This window comes from Podarcis melisellensis (assembly GCF_964234715.1).
Source record: "Podarcis melisellensis genome assembly, chromosome: 10".
In the NCBI taxonomy this organism is placed as follows: Eukaryota; Metazoa; Chordata; class Lepidosauria; order Squamata; family Lacertidae; genus Podarcis; species Podarcis melisellensis.
Window position 1 is genome coordinate 31632176 of NC_138542.1, and position 17963 is coordinate 31650138.

Genomic DNA, 17963 nt, shown 5'->3' on the forward strand with positions numbered 1-17963 from the left:
TTGCAATGGTGCCTTATAAAACCTAGGAACAGAATCCAAAACTTTTGACCGTGCCCTTTGAATTGCCAAATTATGTTGTTTTAAAGACAGGATACATACTTTTACTTGGCCCTCTGTACATATGCAAGGATATTAAGCTGTATCACTTACTTGACGGCTAACGCTTTAATATTGTGCACATTTATTTAGAAGCCTTGTTGATCAAAGGAAGTAAACATGTCTACTATTAGAATGTAACAATTGTTGAGAACTTTTCAGAAATGAGGAAGGATAATTTCTGGGCCAATTAGTGGTTCTCCAGAAAGGTAGCGTCCCTTTTGTTGATTAGCATAGCTATAAATATTCATCCTCTGAAAACTGAAGTCACTGCAAAGCTTAGACAGACACTTGGAAGGCATAAGTCAATTTTCATATGGGCTCAGTAGATTAGTAGATCAGTCGATCATGGTGCTCAAAAGATAGACTGAGATATTCCAGTAGTTCTGTCAATGATTTGCAGTAGATTAGCAAGTGTTTCTGAATTAATTTTTTAACCATAGTAACGTAAGAAAGCCGGGGGGGGGGGGAGGGACCACAAGTAGATTTTTGTGTGAAAGGACTGAGAGTTCAGTTCTGGTACTGAAAACAAACCCCTGGGCTGAGCAAGTGCTCAGAGCTACCTTCCCTGATTCTTTATTCTATGTACAGTGCTACCTCGGGTTAAGTACTTAATTCGTTCCGGAGATCCGTTCTTAACCTGAAACTGTTCTTAACCTGAAGCCCCTCTTTAGCTAATGGGGCCTCCTGCTGCCACTGCGCCGCCGGAGCATGATTTCTCTTCTCTTCCTGAAGCAAAGTTCTTAACCTGAAGCACTATTTCTGGGTTAGCGGAGTCTGTGACCTGAAGTGTATGTAACCTGAAGCATATGTAACCCGAGGTACCACTGTATATATCAGTCTCCCTGTGCCACTTTGGTTGTCTGTTTAACCTGGTTTTGGTTGCTGAATCTAGGAGTTCATAATAAACAAAGGAGATCACAGAATCCTAAAACTTCCCTCCAGCCCCTTGTTCAGTACAATAGATAATCCTGGGAATGGCTTTCTTAGTCACTGGGTCAAATGGGAAACCCGCCATGATGTGTCTAACAAGTGGGACCTGTAACAAAATATTAAGTGTGGAGTACTCCTTTTTTGTTTCTCAGTCAAGTCAGCCAGTCATGTCCACCTCAGCCAGTCATGTCCACCTCCAGTACATCCCCCCTCCCACCTGGTTATCTATTACCATTTTAGTCAGCATCCTCTGGTCATTGGGCATTTGGGGTTTTTGTCCACCTCAAGGTTACCCCCCCCCAAAAAAATACCTTGGGGGTTCTGCAGACCCTGCTGATATCTCCCTGCTGTTTGTGAATGATGCCCTTTTGGTGACAGCAGGATCCATAGCCATCTGTGTCTTTCACATAGGTAATGACGATGTTTTGTTTACAATGCTCAGAAGTCAGGCATTTTCCTCTCCCCCGTGTTCTTTCTGTTACATTGAAAAATAGCCCTTAAATCAATTCCTTGTTACATTATCATAATTCAGTTTGAAGAATGTACAAAGTTCCAATTATATTCATTAAATGAAATTTAATTAAATATATTATATCATCTATTTTGTAAAAAAAAACACTTTCAGTTTATTAAAACAGAAGCTTACTGTTTGTTAACAATCAGATTTAAGTTTAAGAAATCCGATTCTTTTTGTGTGGTCATCCTTTTTTAAAAACCCTACTTATATATGATGAAGTGCTTCTTCCCGCACCACTAAATAATTGCAAACACTACGTGAAAATGGAACCTATTTGTACACTCTGAATTACAGAACATCGATTAACTGTCCCTTTAAACACGTTTGCTAATAAAATTATTTGTTGCATTTAAAGCCTTTTTTTCCTCCAAGGAGTTCAAGCCAGCATATTTACTTTCACCCCATTTTTATCTCCGCAACAACCCTGAGAAGTAGGTTGAGCTGAGAGACAGTGATAGTCTCAATTGATATGCCCAGTCAACCACTGTGGAGGAGAACATACCGTGTGATAAAGGAGCTGGGCCTTTAGTGTAGTGGCCCCTGCGCTTGGAGCTCTCTCCCATCACACCTTAGACAGACATTGCCTCTGTTGTCTTTTCAGTGCCTGCTGAAGACCCTTTCAACAGACCTTTTAAGTGGAGATCTTTATCCCAATCTGCAGCTGTATTTTAAACTTTTTTCTAAGTGTTTTTACATGCAGAATTGTTTTTAAACATTTGTGTTGTTTTTATAATATGGAGTTGTTGTTTTTATATTTTCGTTGCTTTTACACTTTTCTTGTTTCGTGGACACAACTTGTGTCATTTGTTTGATTGCTGTTTATTTAATTTTTGTAACCTTGTGGTGAAGGGTGGGTAAAAAAAAATAATGCAATTAAAAGTGATTGGCCAGATCACCCAGCGAGCTTCACGGCTGACTTGGGATTTGAATCCACTCTTGAACTCCTGGTATCCATGGTTCTAGTCCAACATTAATCATGGATTCCCTGCAGGGTCAACATATTTACTATGCTTTTATTCCCTGTGAGCCAGTTTGAGCATCGGAAAATGAGCCAGGGCTGTGCTTCACATCTCTGAAGCCTGCCAGCTCTTCCTCAATACCCTAAGGCTTGATTTTGGCAGTAAGAAGCAGCAGCAGCAGCAGCAGCAGCAGCAGCTATATAGTCAACTATTCTGGATCTAGGTTAAGTGTCCCATTGATCAGTCTATATCCAATGCAATCTGTTTAATCCTGAGCACCTTCCAAGTAAAAACTTTGTTCAGGAGGAAATGTCTTTGCATTCCTGAAATGGATGAAATCGAGTTTTCACCCCTTGTATCAGAGATGGGGAACTTGTGTCCTTCAAGATGTTCAACTACAGCTCCCAGTATCATCCCTGAGAATGAGCCATGCTGGCTAGGGCTGATGGAAACCAAGGACATTGGAAGAGCCAGAGCTTATCCACTCCTGATGTATGCAATCCATTGTAATTTTTACAGCAATCAGAGATGTATGAATTTTCATGTCAAATTTAGCATCTCTACTGATGTCCGTCTGGACGCGGGTGGCGCTGTGGGTTAAACCACAGAGCCTAGGACTCGCTGATTAGAAGGTCGGCGGTTCGAATCCCCACAATGGGGTGAGCTCCCGTTGCTCGGTCTCTGCTCCTGCCAACCTAGCAGTTCGAAAGCACGTCAAAGTGCAAGTAGATAAATAGGTACCGCTCCGGCGGGAAGGTAAACGGCATTTTCGTGCGCTGCTCTGGTTCGCCAGAAGTGGCTTAGTCATGCTGGCCACATGATCTGGAAGCTGTATGCCGGCTCCCTTGGCAAATAAAGCAAGATGAGCGCCACAACCCCAGAGTCGGCCACGACTGGACCTAATGGTCAGGGGTCCCTTTACCTTTACCTTACTGATGTCGGCCATAGCAAGTTTTGTTGTGATGTATTGGAAGACTGATCAAAACCATACCATATCTGTTTTATAGTCTTTGGAAGAAAAAATGCACCAGAGGGGAAATCCAACAGTCCAGTTCATCGGCCCTTTCCCATTTCCCCCTTGCCTTTCTTTTTATTATAAGAATAAATGCAAAATTCAAGGCAGAGTTTCTTCAGTCTGTAAAGCTCCCTGTAATTCCAGTGACAAGGCAGAGATAATTACAACTTTTAAAACATGACAATTAATTACAGTACTGTTGTTTTGTAAAAGAAAAACCCTTGAAATATGGAATCAAGACTGAATATGCCTATTTTAAAGAGTCCACGGAGGCATTCAAGACAGGAAGAGGAAAGGAGAGGGAACAAAGCAAAGACCTCTTTACTTGAGACAAGCATTTCCATGGAGTTTTTAATAAAGCCTTTTCTGTTTGTGCTCTCATTAGTTCTACTGTTCCCATATACACAAATTGCAGCTGAAATAAATGGCTGCAAAGCATGTTTCACCTGATACCCCCATATGCTCTGCTCTATGATGAGCAGCACAGCTGCAGCCGGCTGTCTTGAACAATCCTGCAGAGGAAAATATCTTCTAGAACAGCCACTTAGGATCATTCTCTTGCTTACCTAGATTGTTTTCTCCCCTGCTCTGACATAACTTCCTAATGCTTTTATTGATTTATAACAAATAAGACAAACAGAACAAGAGCATTGCAGGAGCCATAGTCCCAATGAGACAGAAAGTAGATACCATATCAAAGACATACGGATTTTATGATATCTAAATTTCACGATCTGCCATGGACAAAGAGTTGTGTACCCCTGATTCTGTGGTGCAAGAAACTACAGGTATAAGTCTCAGCAGATGACATAGACTTGTTCTGGGTTCTCCTTGCCTTTAGAAAAATGTAGTTCATGAGTTTCTCCACAAAATAGCCAATGCCCACATATTTTACACCAAAGAAAAAGCTGCAGGTCTTGCAACGTTTTCTATTTCTGTACAACAGAGATCCTAGCTGCAGCTGGTTACTAGTTCTTTAAAATGAAAACTTTTCATTTTATCAACCTATAAATTTGGCAAAGATTGCTGTGGAGCAGGTTGAATAGAGCATTTGAGTATGTTAAATCCCAGGCATATTTTTTAATCCATTGCCACATAGGATTGTTCCAGTGAGTATATACAGTACACATTTAAAAACTTTTTTGGGGGGTATGTTTGGTTTCTTTGGAAAAAAGAGTAGGAGGTGATCATCATTGTACCACACTGATATATACTACTTAGGAACTATCCAGATATTCTCCAGCAGCTATCAGCTATACATAATACTTTATTGTTTATATTCCACCACATCCATGCATTCATGGAAATCATGTGAGAGCCATCTCCTAACTGATGCAAGATGTTGCTTTGGAATTGCATTGACATCATGGATTCTCTTGTACTTTAATCCTGCTTGCTGGTTTCTTACAGTCATCTGGTCAGCCTCTGTGAGAACAGAATGCTGGACTAGATGGGCCATTGGCCTGATCCAGCAGACTCTTCTTATCTTCTTTAATTCCTTTGGAGCAAATAACCACAGTGTATCTGTTTGCCAGGGATGCGGGTGGCGCTGTGGGTTAAACCACAGAGGCTAGGACTTGCCGATCAGAAGGTCGGTGGTTCAAATCCTTGCGACGGGGTGAGCTCCCGTTGCTCAGTCCCTGCTCCTGCCAACATAGCAGTTCGAAAGCACGTCAGAGTGCAAGTAGATAAATAGTTTCCACTCCAGCAGGAAGGTAAACGGTGTTTCCGTGTGCTGCTCTGGTTCACCTGAAACGGCTTAGTCATGCTGGCCACATGACCCGGAAGCTGTATGCCGGCTCCCTCAGCCAATAAAGCGAGATGAGTGCCGCAACCCCAGAGTCGGCCACGACTGGACCTAACAGTCAGGGGTCCCTTTACCTTTATCAGTTTGCCATGGGAGATTTCATAGTGACAGGACATAGCACCCAGGGGTGACTAAAAACAGCTGGTCCTGTTTTCCAGGCACTTGTTTTTTTAAAAAAATTTAAATTATAAAATAAAATATTCAAACACAATAGGATTCTCTGTATTATTTCATATCTTTGTGATCTAGAGAATAATATAGCTGTTCTCTGTATAGGTAAATTATATAGTTAATCAGTACCACTTATATTTTAGTCTTCAAACACGAGCTTGGAGTACTATAATGGTCCAGGTATCTTTGGTTCCTTTTATAATCAGTATCTCCTTCTGTACACATTCCTAAATTGTGACATTTTGAGATTTCCCACAGTGGTTGTGTGGTTGAAGAGTTCTGTAAAATAGCGTTTTAAAATATATTCTCAGTTCACTTCTTCAAATTCCATAAACTTTAGTTTGGTGTATGCATCGTGTGTGTGTGTGTGAGAGAGAGAGAGAGATAACATAAAACTTTGGGAATTTCCACCTGGACAACCATGGGGGAAATACTCTAATAAATTGTAAAACTGCAGAGATATGTGTGAACTTATCTGGTTGTGAGCAGATCAGTGCAAGCCAGAAAAGATTTTAAAAATTGCTGGGGTTATTGGGTTTTATTATTACAAGGACATTTTTATGTATCACGCTGAACATTTAGCTCACAGTTTCTTTGCTGTAGCTCATATCCATTGGTTGTGGTGCAGGAAATTAAATTTCACCAGTGAAGTCTTCAGAGACTGCAAACCTACATATCTTAAAAATAAAAATCAGCCGCAATATCTCCAGAAAATGGCTATTACTGGCTTGGATTCAGGGCCTGCTCTGCATGCGTGAGTTGAAAGCACTGCTGCACGTAAGCATGTGTGCATGAGAGAGTGTGAAGAAGAGTCCTGCTTGTAAGATACAAGTGTGATTTCGTTTGATAAGAAGTTTAGGTTATCAGCGGATGTCATTTTAAAGTGGTTGATGCCAGGAGAGGCTAGCCTGCTTATCACACATGGTAATTGCCTGATTCCACAGAAACAACAGCAGTGGGAACAGAAAACAGTTAAAAATGCATGCCTAGCATGGACAGATGGGGTTTCTTCTAGAGCAGGCACCCCCAAACTCGGCCCTCCAGATGTTTTGGGACTGCAATTCCCACCAACCCTGACCACTGGTCCTGTTAGTTAGGGATGATGGGAGTTGTAGTCCCAAAACATCTGGAGGGTCGAGTTTGGGGATGCCTGTTCTAGAGAGGTAGGAAGGTTTCACACCTGCTCTTTCCTCCTAATCACTTTCATCAGCTAACTACTACTGTCTAGTGCTGGTTAAAGGTGAGGTCATGGCTACATGCTTCAGAACTGGGCATTTCCCCAATGTACACACCACTGAGTGAAATCTTCTCCCATTGGATCCTTCTCACCATGTCTCTGCTTCCTAGGCCCTAATTGGCCCTCCTCAGGCCTACCATGAAGTATGCAAGTTTGAAAAGCTAATTCTTCTTCCCCTGGAATAGGTTTTGGAACCGCCCTGTGATTCTCAGATGAAAGGCAGTAGAGAACTACTACTACTACTGCTGCTACTACTACTACTACTACTAATAATAATAATAATAATATGCCATTACACTTGCATAGGGCTAGTGGATTAAATAAATATGTACCTAGATTAAGGAACTAATAAGAAAGATGGAGGAAAACACCAATTTGATTTCCTTTATCTCGTCTGCCTCCAAGCTTTCTTCTCAGTAACTTTTGTGTGCTGTGTACTGTAATACATCACATAATTTGGAACTTTGTGCTGACTAGTGAATTGGCAACCCAGAAATGTATCTCAAGCTTAGAAGCATGTCCATGGTGCAAATTGGCAAATGGGAAGGTTCGTCATCTCACAGATTTATTCCAGGTTATTCTCCCCTCCTTGTTTGGGTACCCTCTGAGGCCAGAAAGGGATTAGGAGGTATTGGTAGTGTGACCTCAGACAAGAGATGAGGCAGGATTGGGAAGAGACCCTGGTGCAAGAGGGAAGAAGTTTTGCTAGTTTCCCATGAGATTACAGTCTCTTTTACCTTGAGGGTTCCTTAACTTACAAGAGGGTGCAGAGATGAGTGCTAGAAAGAGTAGTAGAAAAGCCTTCTTAAGTGGCTGAGAACAATCTTGTTCTACTTTGCATCCAAGCCAGCATCTAGAGGAATGACTCTTAAATTCTGTATGAGTCCCTGGAAGCTTGTCATGGGTTCCACAGTAAGCAGACAAGCTTTCTTGAAAGGCAGCAATTCTGCCATTACCAACATTGCCTTCTAACATGCAGCCACAGGGGAGTGTTGGATGTGTCCTGGGACACACTGTCTGGTCGCTCATGGTGTTGGTAGGACCCAAAAGGTCTGGCCAATGCTTCCCATGACCCATATGACCCAGGGTACTCTGCAGCACACAGGGATCCAGTGATAGAAATCAATCGGTTCCTCAGCAGAAAAAATCATTTTGGAAAGTCTGAACTTATGTTGGTTCAGATGCCTCATCCTTGCTGGTGATAAAGCAGGTTTCTAAGAATTCATCTTTCCTGGGAATGACTAATTCTGCCGAAGAACATAAGTCTGGATCTTCAATTCAGATAGAAGATAGCATTGTGCAAGTCAGCCTTCATTGCATTAGATTCCGAACTACTTGCAAACTGGGTGTCCCAAAGGGTTTTCTGTGTTTTGGCTCTTCTGTCAGTTTCAGCAGCTAGTGAAGAAGTGAAACTTCCTTAACCCTCTGGCTGGGTTCATATTTGGCAGCTGGTCACCCATTCAGATGTTTCTTTGACTGACTAGAGGCTGTTGAATCAGCATGTGGTTAGCAAGTGTATGATTAACTTCCCTTTTCTCATTCATGTTTCTAAAACTAGGAGAAGCTCTCTTATCCAACATGTTTTCAGAACATCTTGGTTTTGGAGTATGATGAGTTTCCAAGCTCCTATTAGCTGTAAGAATTTTTTCAGTAGTTTCATCTCATACATTTCCAAGCAGCATCCGTGGAATGAAATATACCATAGGTTGGGGAAGAGGAACTATTGGGAGGGCTGGATCTTGAGCTCCCCCAGCAGTGGCAAACCAGCGCCCTATGTATGCTAAAATTTGTTACCCCTACCTATTACGCTCCATTCTACTGCATTGTTTTGGTGCCCCATTCAGCATGGCGCCCCATGCAACTGCACCAGCTGATGTCAGTTATATGGTGACAACTTGCTCACCTAATTTCCAACAGGGCAGAATTAGCTACTTGCCAGTGGAAGGCAGGAGCTGTGTGTCTGTTTTGTTCCTTCCTAAGCTGGCAGAGGGAATAAAAGCTTCTTCGGCTACTTCACTCTTTCAAGAAGTTGGAGTCTCTTTGATTAATTCTGTTTGGTTTTACTTAACTGCATATCACAACTATGCCAGGGCAGGTTCAGTGTGCACTGGAAGGGAAGAAAAGTCAGAGAAGACAATGACGAACATCTAAAAGCATCAGAATGGCAAAAGAGGACGTATACAAACTAACTTCTCATGGCTGATTTTCTCAAAGGGATCCAGGGTTGTGTGTCATCTCCTGGGACCTCTGTAGCCTCATTTATCCCAATGCTAATTGCCTTGGGGTTGATGGTCCTTAAAGCCCTCCGTGGTGCACAATTAAAATGTTGGGGCTGTGAGTAACACAGGCCAGTTTTATCACTGACCCTAACTCTGAAGCCAGGGTGGGGTCTCTTGTCAATTGTGAGCTGCAGGAAAGCTTTCGCCTTGCTAGCAAATATGTTTGCATGGATGTATTATTGTTGGTTTAACTAGTTTAATTACAGAGCACTTTTTTTAAATGAAGTTGTGGCCCAAAGGTATGTGCTGTGTTCTGTGTCTTCATTTCAGGGGAGTGAGTGAATTATGAAGCCGTTTCTGCATGGTTGGGTTCCTTGCTTTTTTGAAGTGTTCATGATAGTGTGTAGACTACCTGTGTATGTACGTTCTGTATACACATTGACTCAGTTCAAACCTCTGAGGTCAGAGCCAAGAACAGTAGAGTATGCGCCATATGTTGAATATACACAGACATCTGAATGATTGAACAGGGCTCAGGCTAGGGCTGCTATTTCTGTAAGCAGATATTATTATATTTTGTTGGTTACTTAATGACGTGGGTTCTCTAGATGGTGCACAATTAAGCAATTTAAAACATGTAATAAACATAACACAATCAAAATACACACCAAAATCCAGTAAAATTCAGCCCAACATACAACCCTATACATCACCAAGTTTAACTTCACAGATAGGCTGAGTTTAGAAATCATTTACTCCATTCAACTGGAGTTAAAGGGGAGTGTACCACAGAGTATGTGATTTTAAGAGTGTTGCTTACAGTTACAGTAATGTTTTTCCAGTCCTATGGTAACGTCAGCTAGAGTGGGGATAGGCTAGTTGAATTTATTTCATTTATATCCAAGACTGAGCACAACAGAATCATGGGGGAATGTAACTTAAAGCTCATTTTCATGACCAGCTGAAATATGAGTGTGGCTGCTTGTGCTGATTTCTAGATGCCACATATAGAAGAAGTGTTGTGTGCCAATGACAAGTTGCACGTGTGTGTATTGTCACACCTTTTGAGAGCCTTGGCCAAGTGCTTCTCAGAGCAGCCTACAAGAATCCTGTATGTCATGGCCATCTGCCATTGAACTTGTTCATAGGTAACAGAGAAGAGATTCTCTGGCGGCGACTGCAAGTCCTCCTGCTGCTGTGCTATCCAGAGCTCAACCATGGTTTGTCTTAGTGTGCCATCTGAACCCAGGCTCATGGTTTGTTTTCTCCAGACAACCCATGAGCTGTAAGCCCAAGAACAAGTCAAATGACTGCTTCTATACTAGAAGTTAGTATATATAGCAGGGGTCAGCAACCTTTTTCAGCCGAGGGCTGGTCCACCATCCCTCAGACCATGTGGGGGGCAGGACTATATTTTTTGGGGGGAAATGAATGAATTCCTATGCCCCACAAATAATCCAGAGATGTGTTTTAAATAAAAACGCACATTCTTCTCATGTAAAAACACCAGGCAGGCCCCACAAATTACCCAGAGATGCATTTTCAATAAAAGGACACATTTTACTCATGTAAAAACATGCTGATTCCTGGACCATCTGTGGGCTGGATTTAGAAGGCGATTGAGCTGCATCCGGCCCCTGGGCCTTAGGTTGCCTACCTTGATGTTTAGGGTATTGTGCATGGCACTGACATGGATATATCTGTAAAGACCAAACAGGGCTGCTATGCTAGAGTGGTTATGAGACCTGAAACTAAGTGGTGCACTTTAGATGTACTCTTTTTGTTGAGACTGGAAAAGATGTCACAGGGTGTCCATGTTTAGCATTCATCCTGTCCAGAAAGTTTGGGATAAGATCACCCATGCCTTCAATCAAGAATAATCTGGATTTTAGAGTATGATGCTGCATGCTGAAGGTGTTATTCGCCAGGCCTCACCATTTTTATGTGATTCCCCACAACTTATCCTGGTCCTCATTAATGGAGCCCCACTGCTGTTTCCGTGATTGAATCCCCACTGAATGTGTCACTCAGGGAAAAACCTTTTTAAAAGGTATTCAATTAGAATCAGGTTCCAAAATGCTTCCTGAGAGGGTGGTTGTAAAAGGAGAATGGGAGGGATAGTACAGTGTTACATGTGCACACATCCATTGCCTTCCTAGAAGAGCTTCCTTTCTGGATACATCTGGACTATTCTTTCTGCATATTTCCTGCAGAAACGGTTGAAAACAAGTGTTTTGGCAGAGGTGGTTTATCTGCATATCACCATTGTGACATTGTCCCAGCTTCTGCCAGCCTAGCAGGTCGAAAGCACGCCAGTGCAAGTAGATAAATAGGTACTGCTGTGGAGGGAAGGTAAACGGCGTTTCCATGCGCTCTGGCTTCTGTCATGCTGGCCACATGACCCGGAAAGCTGTCTGTGGACAAACGCCAGCTCCCTCAGCTTAAAAAGCGTGATGAGTGCTGCAACACCATAGTCGCCTTTGACTAGACTTAACCGTCCAGGGGTCCTTTACATTTTACCTTTACCTATTATTCCTAAATAGTAGGATACTATTTGGCAACAAGCCAGCTAGGAACAGAATAATGTAAATTTCAGTGTGTTCTTATGGGACTCAGGAAGAAGGAACCTAAATCGATCTGATAAACTGGTAGTAGTGCAATGAAAGGCATATTCTTATTGATTCTGACTCGTTCTCAGTGACCAACACAGCAATCTTATAGCCAAACAAGTTTCTAGGAAATTGATGTAAAACAAATAAAAGGTCACTCCTCTTTCACACACAACTCTTTCTCACTTGTATCCTTTTCCCCACCCCAAAAAACCATTGCAGAGAGAAATGTTGCCAAAGGTTTGCACAAATAGATCACAGGATATTTTCCAACTCAGGGTTTACAACATTTAATGTTCTTAATTAGGGGGGGGGGTTAGTTTTGTGGCTCTGTGCTTGTGCTAAATGGACTTGTTGAATGTGTGTCAATGAGGACAATACTATTTTCATTTTTAAAAAAAGAAAAGAAAAAAAGAAACATGAACACTACCAGATGGATGGTCTTTGGATGTGAGTGAGAATGGCATCATCCAAGTTATCTTCCTTTGTTGTGGCATGTACAGTCATGCCTCGGGTTACAGACACTTCAGGTTGCGTTTTTTCAGGTTACGGACTGCCGAAATCCGGAAGTACCAGAACGGGTTACTTCCGGGTTTCAGCAGTTGCGCATGTGCAGAAGTGCCAAATCGCAACCTGCGTGTGCGCAGACGCGTCACTGCGGGTTGCGAACGTGCATCCCGCACGGATCACGTTTGCAACCCGAGCGTCCACTGTACTGCGCTACTGTTATTTATTATTGCAGAAGTTCTGCAAGCATAAATGGAACCGAAATGGCCCTTAACATTTGTGCTGTAAGTAATGAGGGACCACGGTAGTTTGGCCTTGACATGTACATATGGAAGTGGCTGGCAGGACTGCGTGGGTGGGGCTGCATTGCTCTCCTCTCTTCCCCACACAGGGCGTGACTGCCAGTTGCAGAGAGAAAGAAGGGCAAGGAAGCAGGAAGTGCACTGAAGGTGCAGTATCAGTAGCATCGGCCCACACTGTGCTGATCTCCTCATTGCCTTGTCTCCCTCTCCTTCACAGTAACCTTCAGCAATGCCTGGTGTTTTGAAGAGGAGAGAGCAATATAGCCTCTCCTGCACAGCCCTGTCAGCTGCTGCTGCATGTTTGAGGGTCACAACTAATTTCTTAAGCCAGAGAGTCATGATTATATTTTTCAGATGTATATAATTAGCATGGTAACGTACAAGTTGTCAGGCCATAGCTCATGCCTTGTGAGATGCCATATAACCTCTATGGATTCAAGTCACATTTGATTCTTTGCTTTCCATGGTAGTCTGAGCACATTCGGAAATGTTACTGCTGTCGCAATTTCCCCAGCTTTTTGGAACAATCAAGGTTCTTCCTAACCGAGGTGTTCAAAATCCTTAAAGTCAGGATGGCAAAATAATGTTGCCCTGATATCAGAGGCTTTCTGATATTTTGCTGCTTCTGAAGACACTCACTGATAGGAAACGGGGCATTGCCTGGAAACCTGGCAATATGCTGTGACATAAAGCTGTTGGATTCCCTTAGTCCTCCACATTCATATGCTGTTGTTTCTCTGCAACGTGTTGATTTGTGGTGCAAAGGTGGCAGGTGCATGGGGAATTCTCCCTTAGGGTAGGGGTTTGGCTAACAAAAGTTTGGGTCTTTGAATCCTCTGTTTCAAAAATACATATGACAGCAGCCGAAAAACCTACACTCCTGTATCAACAGAAGTTGCTCTTTATCTCTTTTGAAAGACAGTTTTCTTTTTCTTTTTTAAAGTAATTTTGGCATTGTGGGAAGCAGTAGCCCCTCCAGATTGTGAAGCACGTTGAACTGCCAAAAATGTGTGCAGGAGGCTGTAAAATAATAAGCACTAGAGACAGATTTTTAATTATTATTATTGTTATTTTTATATGAAGCTGCCCCAGAAATGTTACATTGAAGAATTAGGGTTAGACATAAAATATGTTATATGAATAAATGACGATGTGGCTTCAGGAGTTCAAATAGGTGTAAGCATGCACAGTTTTTGGGATAGATGACGAAGCCAGTAGGTATTTTGAGAACCCTATGGGTTGGATCCAGACCCCCTTCCTGTAACAGAAGGGATTGATGCAGTTGAGGTTCGCACCGGAGGAAAGTGGGAGAAGACGATTTTTGTGAATTTCTCTTCCTGCAAAACAGCCTGCCTTGTTCTGGAGGGTCCACTGACTCAATGGAGAACATTTTCAAGGGGTTGTAGATGGAAGGGTGGATAGATAATTGAAAATTACCCTCTTTCCTTCAATGAGAGAGCGAGTTCTTCGGGTGGCGTTCTGTCAACCAGTAGACTTGATCAACTCCAGCGGTTTAAATGTATGAGACTTTGGGTCTTGGGACTTTGGGTGGACAAGTCAGCCACATGTTTTTTTGAAAAGCCCTATCCCATCAATCTTTTATATTGTTTAGGAAGCCTGTGGGCTGGGTTTTTTTTTTAACTGGAAAAATATGCTTTATATTTCAGGTTGGTGGAAATAAGCACACAATGAATGAGCACCTACATGTTGCCAGTCACGGGCAGATCCAGGTTCAGCAGCTGTTTGAAGACAACACCAACAAAAGGACCGTTCTGACGACACAACCAAATGGGTTTACAACAGTAGCGAAGTCGGGGTTGCCGGTGGTGCCAGACAGACAACTGGACAGTGCTCATAGGCGGCAGGGGAGCTCCAGCTCTTTGAAGTCTACAGAAGGGCCAGGGAAGGTGAAAGCCTCCCCCATGATGCCAGATCAAGCAATGAAGCAATACATGCAAAAACTAACAACCTTTGAGCATCATGAGATCTTCAGCTACCCTGAAATATATTTTGTGGGTCCAAATGCGAAAAAGAGGCAAGGTGTAGTTGGTGGTCCAAACAACGGGGGATATGATGACGACCAGGGATCTTACGTGCAAGTTCCGCATGACCATGTGTCCTACAGATACGAGGTCCTGAAGGTTATTGGGAAAGGAAGTTTTGGGCAAGTGGTGAAGGCCTACGATCACAAGATGCATCAGCATGTGGCCCTGAAGATGGTGAGGAACGAGAAGCGTTTCCACCGTCAAGCTGCAGAAGAAATCAGAATCCTGGAACACCTTAAGAAGCAGGACAAGGATAACAACATGAACGTGATCCACATGCTGGAAAACTTCACATTCCGCAACCATATCTGTATGACGTTTGAGTTGCTGAGCATGAACCTTTATGAGCTCATCAAGAAAAACAAATTTCAGGGCTTCAGCCTGCCCTTGGTCCGCAAGTTTGCCCACTCGATTTTGCAGTGCTTAGATGCTTTGCACAAAAACAGAATAATTCACTGTGACCTTAAACCAGAGAACATTCTGTTGAAGCAACAGGGTAGGAGTGGCATTAAGGTGATTGACTTTGGCTCTAGCTGTTATGAGCACCAGCGTGTCTACACTTACATCCAGTCACGTTTCTACCGCGCTCCAGAAGTTATCCTCGGTGCTCGTTATGGGATGCCCATAGACATGTGGAGCCTGGGCTGCATTCTAGCCGAGCTCCTAACAGGCTATCCCCTCTTGCCAGGGGAGGATGAGGCGGATCAGCTGGCTTGTATGATAGAACTGCTGGGGATGCCTTCTCAGAAATTGCTGGATTCATCCAAAAGAGCAAAAAATTTTGTGAGTTCTAAGGGTTATCCCCGATACTGTACCATTACTACCTTGTCCGATGGTTCTGTGGTGCTCAACGGTGGCCGTTCCCGGCGGGGCAAATTGCGCGGCCCCCCAGAGAGCAGAGAGTGGGGGAGTGCATTGAAGGGATGCGACGACCCTCTCTTCCTTGACTTCTTGAAACAGTGTTTAGAGTGGGATCCTACTTTGCGCATGACGCCTGGTCAGGCTTTGCGGCATCCCTGGCTAAGGAGACGTTTGCCAAAGCCTCCAACTGGAGAGAAGACATCAGCGAAAAGAATAGCAGAAAGCACTGGTGCTATCACGTCAATTTCCAAGTTACCTCCTACTTCAAACTCAGCATCAAAACTGAGAACTAATCTGGCACAGATGACCGATGCCAATGGGAATATTCAGCAAAGGACAGTGTTGCCAAAACTTGTTAGCTGAGTTTGAATAATCTGATGCTGATAAAAACAAACAAACATTATGTCACTGAGCCTTACTCATATGGAAAAGTAGCTCAGATTTCTATTTTTATTTGCTCGGTAACTTCAAACATTTGTATTTTTTCAGCACTCACTTTAAATGTGTAAGAAAAGTTGGTTTTGATTTTATATATATATAAAAATAACATGGGGACAATGCTTTAAGTTTTTATACTTTTTTAAAAATGTTTTTTCTTCTAAACTACAGTTAGCCTTACTATGGAATATTAGTGTGGCACAATAAGTCTCAGTGGCAGGCCACTGGTTGCAACCTAACCATCACACATTCTAGTTTGATGGAGAGCAGGGTCTACGTCCCTCTCCCACCCCATGGTTGATACCGGCATTTCTTGGAGTGAACTTTTAATACTTTCTTATTCCTGGTTTTTGTTATAGCAGTAGATTCCAGTCCTGCAAACATTTACCTGCATTTTTGTTTGACGATACAGAAAACATTCAGGGGTACAAGTCAGACACTCTGTATGACTCTTTTTAAGAATTTGTATCCATAAGTATGGATAATGAACAGATTTCTACATTATACTTATAAATATTTATTGTATAACAGTGAAAAAGTTGCATCCGTAGAGGGCTTCCATTAGACGCATTCACAGCAGCGTCTTGCTTACCCCAGATCTCAATTGGCTGTTCCCTGTCAGGTGTTCAGGGCTTCTCTGAATGCTATGGATCCTAGCGTAGACCTGTACTGCCATTCCAGCTTCCTTTATACTGTGGGAATAGACACGAGTTTAACAGTTTCAGCAGCTGGCTCCTGCGTCAGCCTGTACAGCCTCTGTGTTACCCAGAAAACTTGTTGATTTGGTACCTCGAATAGCCTTGGCTGTTCCTTCTGGCTCCCATTCCCAAGCTGTTAGATCTTTTTGATAGCGGCAGCCAAGATGATAGGAGGCACTCTCTTCCTTCCACCAGGTTCTGTACTGTGCAATTCCTAAGGCAAACTCTGGATGGATAACTAGCATTCATTTTTACACATGCTACTCTTTTTTATAGGCTGTGAATAACTACTGCAGGAGTAGCCAATGCGGTGCCTCTCCCAGATGTTGTTGGGTTGAAATGCTCATTATCTAGGTCGGCTGTGGCTTATAGGGGTTGGGAAACACCACCCCTGAACCACTGGGCTGTATCAAATTAGGCACAAACGTAATTTAGCTTTAGGATTGGGGCCCCATATGGTGATATACACCTGTGCTCCCCCCCTTCAGTTCTGCCCCACTGATTTCTAAAAGTGGTTTGCTAAATTTGAATATGAAAGGGGATGGGCAAACTGTGTTGAAATGCGTTCTCCATAAACAGTGCAGACATACTGGATTATTTCTCTTGCTGAGCGTGGGTTCAGGCCCAATTTATTGGCTTGGCAAGATTATCAGGCGTGCTAAAACTCCAAAGGTTTGGCTCAGGACTACTGCAGTCCCAACACCGCATGTGTGCACGGGTGGGCAGATAACGTTTGTGCAATGCACAATTGCCAGGTTCACCAAGCCCTCTTCTAATAGTTCTCCCTCAGATCAGCAGAAGCATTTATTATTATTATTTATATAAGCACCCTTAAATATGATTAAAAGGTTCTTCAGAAATGAACTAGCACCCATACTAGAATCTTAGGTCATATGTATTTTTTTTTACAAAGCAGGAAGGTGAAGAGGTGAATTCTAAAATATGACATCATTTCTAAAGGCAAAGTCATGGAAATCACAATGATTTATGCAGAATTTTAAGCATTCAGAACCCATGACATGCACATTTGTATTCTACCCCCCCATACACTTTTGCTTGCTTAAAATCACTTAGCCGTTTTTGCATCATCTAGGTATCCTTCAGATGTTTCTACGAAGTTCACTTCCCCACTCCCACCCCAAGACTGTCATAGGCCGGGTTCACATGACACACTAAGCCAAACCTTGGTTTAGCAAGATGGTATGAGCTTAACAGGGACGCGGGTGGCGCTGTGGGTTAAACCACAGAGCCTAGGACGTGCCGATCAGAAGGTCGGTGGTTCAAATCCCTGTGACGGGGTGAGCTCCCATTGCTCTGTCCCTGCTCCTGCCAACCTAGTAGTTTGAAAGCACGTCAAAGTGCAAGTAGATAAATAGGTACCACTTCGGCGGGAAGGTAAACGGTGTTTCCGTGCGCTGCTCTGGTTTGCCAGAAGCGGCTTAGTCATGCTGGCCACATGACCTGGAAGCTGTACGCCAGCTCCCTCGGCCAATAAAGTGAGATGAGCACCGCAACCCCAGAGTCGGTCGCGACTGGACCTAATGGTCAG

At 43.0% G+C, this 17963-nt stretch overlaps 1 protein-coding gene across 2 annotated transcripts in view; it reads left to right on the top strand.

Annotated features, from left to right (window-relative positions):
* The window catches only part of DYRK2 (dual specificity tyrosine phosphorylation regulated kinase 2), a 22979-nt gene extending 5659 nt beyond the window's left edge, over window positions 1-17320 (top strand). For both annotated transcript variants that reach the window (XM_081928048.1, XM_081928049.1), the window contains one exon: window positions 14040-17320. In XM_081928048.1, coding sequence (XP_081784174.1) covers window positions 14040-15641 — 1602 coding nt within the window. In that variant the 3' untranslated portion in view covers window positions 15642-17320. The remainder of the gene's footprint in view (window positions 1-14039) is intronic.
* Window positions 17321-17963: the final 643 nt, after the last annotated feature.